Source organism: Acanthisitta chloris, unplaced genomic scaffold, assembly GCF_000695815.1.
Source record: "Acanthisitta chloris isolate BGI_N310 unplaced genomic scaffold, ASM69581v1 scaffold9672, whole genome shotgun sequence".
NCBI classification, from domain to species: domain Eukaryota; kingdom Metazoa; phylum Chordata; class Aves; order Passeriformes; family Acanthisittidae; genus Acanthisitta; species Acanthisitta chloris.
The window spans coordinates 2,913-12,505 of record NW_008658781.1 but is presented as its reverse complement, the minus strand read 5'-3'; the positions used below and the strand labels follow the sequence as shown (position 1 = coordinate 12,505).

General features: G+C 39.2%; 1 protein-coding gene across 1 annotated transcript; it reads right to left on the bottom strand.

The window, feature by feature from the left end:
* Window positions 1-566: 566 nt before the first annotated feature.
* On the bottom strand, window positions 567-8,743 carry LOC103812206 (tumor susceptibility gene 101 protein-like; the record flags this gene model as incomplete). Its single annotated transcript, XM_009085216.1, has 5 exons — window positions 567-633; window positions 4,089-4,215; window positions 5,558-5,721; window positions 6,715-6,780; window positions 8,613-8,743. Coding segments are annotated over 5 exons (555 nt in total), but the record flags the coding sequence as incomplete, so codon positions are not given.
* Between the last annotated feature and the right edge of the window lie 850 nt (window positions 8,744-9,593).

Here is a 9,593-nt window from a genome sequence, read left to right as displayed (position 1 = left end):
TCCTTCAAATTCTCTTAAGAGTGCTCTGAACTAAGTCTGAATTTCTGCTGGAGTTAAGGTTTGTACTAACCCAGCAATGCTTTGCTCAGTTTTTGAGTTGCTAATTACCCCCAAAATACCTAACGATGCTAACAAAAAAACCTAAAATGTGAATAAATGCTGACAATGCTAATAAAAAGCTGAATCTTCCTCCAACTTTCTTCTGGCTATGGACAAGAATTCAGCCCTCACTTTTCAAAAACTCTGCTAACATAGAATCATACAACCATCAAGGTTGGAGAAGACCTCTAAGATCATCAAGTCCAACCATTAACCTGTCAGTGCTGTAACCCCTAAACCCTAAACCATATCCTCCAGCACCAGATCCAGATACCTCTTAAACACTTCCAGGGATGCTGACTCCACCACCTCCCTGGGCAACCTATTCCAGGGAAAACATTTTTCCTAACATCTACTCTGAATCTCAGATCACATCGTAATTATACAACAAATATACCATAAGAAAACACAACTAAGGCTAGATACGATTCAGTGAAACTCTCCATCATATTTAAAGGGGTTCTTACCTTGGGTTTGGAGTATTTGTTGTTGGATAGGGAGATATTCCACCTGGAATTCCTGGCATATAGGAAGCTAAATAAAAGAAGGATTTTGTATACTTTTACATTTCACAAGTTTAATGCATATCATGACATATTAATACTGCAGCAAGATACCTTTCAAAATTTATTGAACAATGAACAGAGTATAACAACAATGAAACAAGAGTAGAAAAAGTAATTCTGTGGTCAAATCCCCTCAAAACCACAACCTGCACCCTCCAACACCATCACTTTTCACAACATTCCCAGATGTTTCCCCTGCTGCTCTTCTGCAGCTTGGCAAGAGGCAAACATGCAGATGTTTGATGTGAGCTGTCTCTGTGCTGACTGACCAAGACAGCTCCTCCCACTCTAGACACGAAAAGGACTAAACTAAGCACATCTTCCTGCCTTGCATTGACTGGTTAGAATTTCCTTTGTGTAACCGAGCACATTTTCACAAAACAGAGGCAAATTCTGCATTTCTGAAGGTTCTAACCTGCACCTACCAACTGTGGTTAAAACATACAAGTATTTTGTTTGGAGATGGAGCATGAAGCCAATTATGCATTCCTAAGAACTAGCTAGAACATTTCTCACTGCGTATGAGATTTGAGATTCAGATTTCCCTGTTCAGGTGCTCAGGCACTGGAATAGGTTGCCCAGGGAGGTGGTGGAGTCACCATCCCTGGAAGTGTTTAAGAGGCACCTGGATCTGGCACTGGAGGATATGGTTTAGGGTTTTGGGGTTCCAGCAGAGTGACAGGTTAGTGGTTGGACTCGATGATCTTTGAGGTCTCCTTCAACCTGGATGATTCTACAATATAACTCAGAATCACAGAATAGTTAGGGTTGGAAGGGACCTCTGGATATCATCTAGTCCAACCCCCCTACCAAGGCAGAGTCACCTACAGTAGGTGACACAGGAATGTGTCCAGGTGGGTTTTGAATATCTCCAGAGAAGGAGACTCCATGACCTCCCTGTGCAGCCTGTTCCAGTGCTCTGCCATCCTCAATGTAAAGAAGTTTTTTCTCATATATAAATATAACCTCATTGTTATCTTGACTTTTTTCCCAATCATTACTTTAAACCAACCATTGCATGAATAAAAAAGGTATTGATTTCAAAAGGCACAACAAGTAGGTGTACCAAGTAAAATGGGAATACATAAGAAAAACAATCTCCAGCTAGGGAAATCCTAAAAGAACAGGCATGGTATTAAAGATGACACACCTGAGAAGCTGTCTCCATTTTTTTACATAACAGCTGAAAAAAGAAAATAACCTTTCTAATGTAGACAATGCTTTTTACTCACTAAGTAACGAGCGCATGATTTAAGTACCTTCAGAGCAGCTGGACTTCACAACAGCTGATGAACTACTTAACAATCCAACCATGTTCTTATCCAGTAATTTCTGCTATTTAGAAGTTATACTTTAAAATCTTTTTATCAGCACATGTAAGTGTCTGAGGCTTTAACAGCCTTAGCAATTTTAAATTTCTTCTTGAAAATCTGACAAAAATGATGGTTTGGATATCCTTATTCTGCATTTCTACCAGTTTTAAGAACATTACATCAAATAGCTGTTCTTTTACAGCCAGGCTATTTTCACTCCTGAATGCTTTCTCATGATTAACATTTCTGTAAAAGGGCTTCACTTCTTCTGAAACATGTATCTAGAGCTTAAAAAATCCCAAACCTAAATGTCTGTATGATAAGGAAAGACTGATTGCACTAATAGTGTAAAGTAGTTATTAACAATGTCAAAATTCTGAATTTTTTCCACTAAAATTACTTCAGCTATGGTGCAGCACTGAGTGACTACAGAAGTAATCAAGTGTGTTTCAATTGACTGTCTGTCCTTACAGCACAAGTCACAGCCTCTACTAATCCTGCACTTCTACTGACACCCACTGTTCCTGGAAAATCAGAACACTACAATCATCTAGTGCTCTTACAGGCAGGCAAGTGCTGGACAAGATAAAAAGCCCCACACACCTGCCTTAGCCAGCTATTCCTGTTGGTCCCATTTATGTTCACTACCCCTTTTCTCACAGGTTAAGAAACTAAGGCTTTGTTAAAAATGGTTTCTGCTGGAAACAGTAATGAATAGTACATGGTACTTCAGCTTTTCACATATAACACTATGAGCTGGTACCACAGACTCACAGAATAATCAGAGTTGGAAGGACCCTTGAGGACCATCTAGCCCAACTCTTGGCCCCGCACAGCCCCGAGAATCACACCATGTGCCTGAGAGCATTGTCCAAACACCTCTGGAGCTCTGTCAGGGCTGGGGCTGTGACCAGTGCCCTGGGGAGCTGTTCCAGTGCCCAAACACCCTCTGGGGGAAGAATCACTTTCTAATATCAGCCTAAAAAGCTGTATTTTGACAGAAAAGTGTCATAGCCTTAAAATACAGCAAAAATAAATAACCCCAAATACTGCTACTCTAGCATTAATGTAGAACTGTTATAATTAAACAACCTCCAGTTAATCTGCTCCCCTTCCTCTCCCGCACCAGTCTTTGGCTTGAGTAGGTCTGCTTTACTGGGTTTTTTGGATTTTTCCACCCAATGCAGTCTCCTCTTATAAGAATTCCTGTTTCCCACCTCCCATTTTCCCCCCATCCACCTATCCCAGTTCTTAAAATAAGATGGCTCCAGAAGTTTAAACAAATAAAAGATCTAAAAAGGCTTGAAAATTGTTTGCAAGAAAATAAGAATTGGTACCAAGTCAGAGCACCACATCAACAGAGAAGAAGAAAAAAATCACAAGGCAGGTTCCTTTCCTTACTCAGTCAACAAGTTTTAGAAAATAAAAATTGCCCCCCCAGAAGTGAGCATGGGCGGGCATAGGAATCATAGAATGGAATCACAGAATCATCAAGTTTGGAGGAGATGTCTAAGATCATCGAGTCCAACCATTAACCTGTCACTGCTGTAACCCCTAAACCCTGAACCATATCCTCCAGTGCCAGATCCAGACACCTCTTAAACACTTCCAGAGATGGTGACAATGGCATGGTGACAATGGATGATAGACAACACAATAGTGTGCCTTTGCTTATGAAATCAATGGTTGCAGGACACTTAATGGGGGGACCTGTACTAGCAGAGCAAGGAAAAATTAAGATACAAAGACAGTTATCTGAATAATCTCTTTTTAAGGCTATCTCTGAATGCTGACTGTTGTTTTGAGGAGCTTGGGGGCTGTTCATGTGTGCATTCTGGTTTAGTTTTGTTTTAATGCAAACTCTATTTTTCCATTCCAAAAGTTAAAACACCCACACACATTCTCAGACTTGTTGAATCATTGAAGCTGGAAAATACCTTTAAGATCATCGAGTCCAACAAGGCCAAGTACAGCACAGGTGAATTCATTAGCCAACAATACAGAAAGTAATTCTACACTAAAATACATTATTGACAAATTATGCAAAGCCACAATCACTTTAGAATGTTAAGATGATTATTTGTAGAAATCAGTAGCCACAAGCACTTACTAGTTGGTGGGCCTGTTGCCTGGTATGGTGGGTAGCTCGATGAAGCAGTGGGCCGAGAAAAGACTGGAGGTTCTTCTCCAAACACAACAATCATGACCTGAATCAGCTCCAGCAAGTCTGACTGAGGCTGTGAGGGAAAGCAAAGGGCAGGTTGTTGATTTTACTAACAGTTAGTAAAATCCTCTAACAAGAGGAGAGCATTCCATCAGCTCCCAAAAGCACTCCTTTTTTGGGGGGTTTAATTTCTTCAAATATATATATATGTATTGAACTTCCTTTCTGGATTCCTTAACAGGTATCACACCCACCCAGCTGGCACTCAGATCATTATAGCAAAACACAGCAGCAGCCACATTTACACCCAGAATAAACTAGGTAATACACAGTTCCATATCAAATGCAGGACAACAAATGACTGAAGATGACTGCCCAGTGATGGATTAATACTATTTAAAAACATTAATTTCACTCTCCAACATGAGAAAAGCACAGGTCATTAAGTTTTCAGACATTTCAGTTCCACACACCATAGCTTTTGCTCAGGTTCAGTACATCTCAATGTAAAAAATACTCTAACCCACTAAGGAGTGGTACAAACCTCCTCCAAACATAGCTAAACTAGGCTTCTCCCTTTTTAACTGCACTTAATATAGGCATGATTTCATTTTGCCAAAATAAGGACAAGCATCATGAATGCAGCACCGGATTAAATATCCCATTTTGAAATTTTCTTAACTCTGTACTCCACTTATTTTTACCAGCCCCTCAAACTGAAAGAATTCTATATCACTTGTGATGATCTTCTTGGATGTGCAAGTACTGCATCTGATCTGGGCAGTAATTTCCCACTATTACCATGCAAGTGCTGAACTACCACCCATCCTTATAAATTTATTCCTGTTAATCACTTTTTACAAAACTATGCAGCTTGTACCACTCTTCTAACCTCGTCAGCACAGTTTATCTTCTTTCCAAGTCCATGTTTTGGTTGTACTTGTATGAGGCCTGCACTGCCCAATGCCTCTATTTATTGGTAAAGCAAATATATCCAGACAGTTGAGGTCCCAGGAATGTCTACATAAAGAAGTATGAATGCTTGTACAAGTCCATTTTAGTCACAGAGATTAAATTCAGCACAGAGATATTCTAACAGAATTTATAATTTCCCTTCTGTAAATATTCTTATCTCATAGATCTTCACCCCAGTGTCCTACCAGGGCAGGATGCCTTGTGCTGCAATGTTTGATCAGACAAACTGGAACTAAAGATGCAATTACATTATGTTAACCAGGACATAGCATGCAACATCCTGAACTGTAAGACATAACAAATAATAAACAGCTGCTTTCATTCAAAAAATGGTTTAAAACCTCAAATAAAGAGGATTATGGTTTTTGTTTAAAATGATACAACTGGCTCAAGCAATGCAGAACTAGGTAATTTAAGAATTTCAAGTTCCCTATACTTACATATTTCCACTCATGCAGATAAGGAAGGTATATCTTTCCGTTTGCATCGACGTGCTTCCCAGTTTTTATTGTCATAGAGCTAGTGGGTTTAACAAAACAAATTGGGGGGTTGAAAGGGTAGGTGTCCAGCAGCCACAAGCAAATTGGGATATTGTATGTGTTACCTAGAAAAGATATTTTTGAAAGATTTTAGAATTTATTCCAACTCTTCAACTGTCCTCTTGTATCCAGATTCATAAAACACTCCTCAACCCAGTAAACTCAACTGCACAAAGTTAGAAGCTGACACCACTAACAACATTTCTACTAACAACATTTAATGATGAGCAAATACTATGGCCACAAACATTTTTCAGAACAATTTATCTCTGATTTACAATTATTACAGAATCACAGAACAATCGGAGTTGGAAGGACCCTTGAGGATCATCTAGTCCAACTCCTGGCCCTGCACAGGACATCTCTGAGGATCACACCCTGTGCCTGAGAGTGTTGTCCAAACACCTCCTGAGCTCTGTCAGGCTTGGGGCTGTGACAACTTCCCTGGGGAGCTGTTTAAGTGCCCAAACACTCTCTGGGGGAAGAACCATTTTCTAATACCCACCTAAACCTCCCCTGACACAACTTCAGACCATTCCCTCAGGTCCTGTCACTGGTTGCCAGGGAGAAGAGGTCAGTGCTGCCCCTCCACTTCCTTCTGTGAGGAAGTTGTATACAGTGATGAGGTCTGTGTTATTATCTATCATTATCTATCTATCTATCTGTAATTATATTATAATCTACCACTAATACATTATCTCATTTGCTCTACAATGCAACATTATGCAACATTACTAGACCCTAATCTGAGTTATCATTAGCTGCAGCAATAAATTGTTTGCAACCCTCACTCAACTGACAAGCTTGACAAATGTGCAGCACAGAAAGAAAAGAGATGTTACTGTATGAGACTGAACAACCCATGGTCAACATTCAAATCTTATCCTGCAGCAAAAATAGGGAACAGTTTCTTTAACACATTATACTTTGGACTAGTAAAAGATTTAAAGAAAACAGTGATCACTGAAGTGGTGAAATTGAACCAGGACAAATCTAAATCATTTTTTGTGCAATTTGGGAAAATAATGAGGGTGAGGATAAGAGCAATAAATGCTTACCTCTGTAAGGCACAGGAATGGTTCCACTGAGGCTCATCAACTCCCGAGATGAACCATCGTTAAAAACTGAAAGGGAACAATCAGTATTTTTAAAACAAGCATATTCACTACATTAATCTCTATCCATATTATACCCCTTCTGTTTACTGACAGAAGTTTTACACATATAAATATAAACTCAGCTTGAAAGGTTCTGCTCTTGCACCTTTATGGACTAGCAAGTATTTGTCTGCAGACAAGTAACTTCTTATGACCGAAACATTTCTGAGAAATGAATCACTAATTATGGCCAAACTACCTTTACTGCAAATAAAACTGTTTCCTCATTCAGAGACCACATAAAGCATGCTGGAACCTTACAAACTGCAAATCATGCACACCGAACTCAATTTAAAAAAACAACTGTCACCTGAGGATGAAATAAAGAATTTCTTATGCTTTCTCTAAACACACAGATCAGCAAGAATACTGCAAATTACTGGGCCTCAGGCATTTTTTACATAATCAGTAAAGGTAATTTAACCAACAATAACACACTGAAGAAGAAGAAATGTATAGCACTTGACTCACTGCCAAATCTTAGTTCACAAACTGCACAAGAACCCTGACCTAAATTTACTGACTTGTATTTAGTCTTCTCATAATCCAATACCTTATTCTTGGCTGAATAAATCAACTTCTGTTGCAAAAGCTTTTATCTTCCTAATTCCACCTGAGAGTTTCCAGCCATACTTCAAATGTAGCTTACTGTCAAATAATGGTGTTGCTAATGTTCTGCAAAGGTAGGCAGAACATGCTGGAACTTCAGGAACAACAGATTTCATTATTACTATAAACTTGAAAACTATCTCAACAGCAGTGTAATCATTGTCTTGTTGCTGCTGTCACTGCTGCAAATGATATTGATTATCTGTAAGTCATTCTGTGCTCATCCTCTCCCAGGCAGCTCAGAAGGCATTAGGCAACACAAATGGCTTCAGTCCCAAGCTATCTTGAATTCTGATCACCATCCTTATGCAAACTCGTGCAGCTATTCCAGCCACAGTCCTTTCACTCTTGTTTTTGTTTCTCCAGGCATGACATGAATTTTTATTTCTGTGACAGCTGCTGCCTTACAACCATTCCAGTTAAAGCTAATTTCTCTTTTACCTGTCCTTGTCCCTTCTTGATACTTCTCAATCCAGATGTACAATTTAAAAAGCAAGTCTCTGAAGATGGGTTAGTAACATAAATTAGCTCTCAGAGGAATCCCACAGGTGACAGTTACAAAAAGGTGATCATAGGAAGGTTGACCTCAGGAGCTCTGCTGGCTCACTGTATGCTGTGAAACCATGTCCTCAGCAGCTAACCCTAGATACCACCTTCATTTAATACACTGAAATTTAGATTTACTTGAAGCTTTGAAGATAGCTAACAAATAGTGAATGTCATTGATAATTTACATCACAAAACCCTCATGCCAATTTTCTACACACTTGTCTGTTTTCGGCATACTCTTAAGGACTGACACAACTATTTTTAATGGAGCATTTGTTCATTGATTTACAGTTCCTTCTAAATAGAATGCTAAAAATACCTTTTATGACAGCAAAGCTGAATTTGTAAGATACCAGCAATCTCAGGACACCAACTAATATAACATTGCTGAGCCATTAAAAGCTCAGCTGTGAAAAATGCAACACTTCTTGGCACATTATAGATAAGACTCAGTAATATGGAAAGTTATTTTCTAAAATAACCTGTGTTTCTAAAGAAGTATCGATGTCAAAGCTCAAGAAGAAAAACTCAAATTATGTTTTCTGGTTTTAATCTCCTTTCCTCCCCCCCAAAAAAATGCCAAATATATATACAGACCATCAACAATTCAACAGCAAAAATTTTCTCATGCACAGACTAACCATATGAATCCATGACAGGTTTGAGGTCCTTGTATTGAGTTATTACACTGGTGGTCTCCTGTATAGTTAGGTCTCTATACTTATACTGGAAAACAAAAGAGAAAGAAATTACTTCAGAGACTACATTTTCACTGTAAATTAATTTTATTTTATTTTACCCAAGAGACAGCATTTATGAGAGTTTACATTGATATATGGACATTCTTCTCCACTCTTAGTTTGGAATAACAATTTATTTGCATATGTTACTTAGCTGGACATTGCCTATATAACTCATTGAACTTTAACAAGGTGTCTCTCCTGCCATGGCTGCAGGGAGAGGACTAGAGGGAATGGCCATGAGCAGAGGCAGGGGAGATTCAGAGTAGATGTTAGGAAAAATGTTTTCCTGTTAGGGTGATTAGACACTGGAATAGGTTGCCCAGGGAGGTCGTGGAGTCACCATCCCTGGAATTGTTTAAGAGGCATCTGGATCTGGTGCTGGAGGATCTGGTTTAGGGTTTGGGGGCTCCAGCAGTGAGAGGTTAATAGTTGGACTCGACGATCTTAGAGGTCTCCTCCAACCTTGATGATTCTATGATTAAGATGCTTTTAATCACAGAATCATAGAATTAACCAGGTTGGAAGAGACCTCAGAGATCATCAAGTCCAACTCTACCGTCATTACTAGACCATGGCACTAAGTGCCACATCCAGTCTCATCCTGAAAACCTCCAGGGATGGTGAATAGTATTTTCATGTATTTTATCACCTGGAAAGCAGATGTATCAAGGTACAATATTAGTAGTAATAATACTGCCTTAACCCCCTTCCTTTCCTCAGGAGCAGAGAGTAACTCACAGCACAGATGACCTGTAAACCACAGATACACTACTACAGAATTTAACAGTCTCAGAACTACAACCCACAGGCAACAAAGGAGATGCAGCCAGGGATCAGAGAGTTCAAGCAGATGTATCAAGGTACAATATTAGTAGTAAT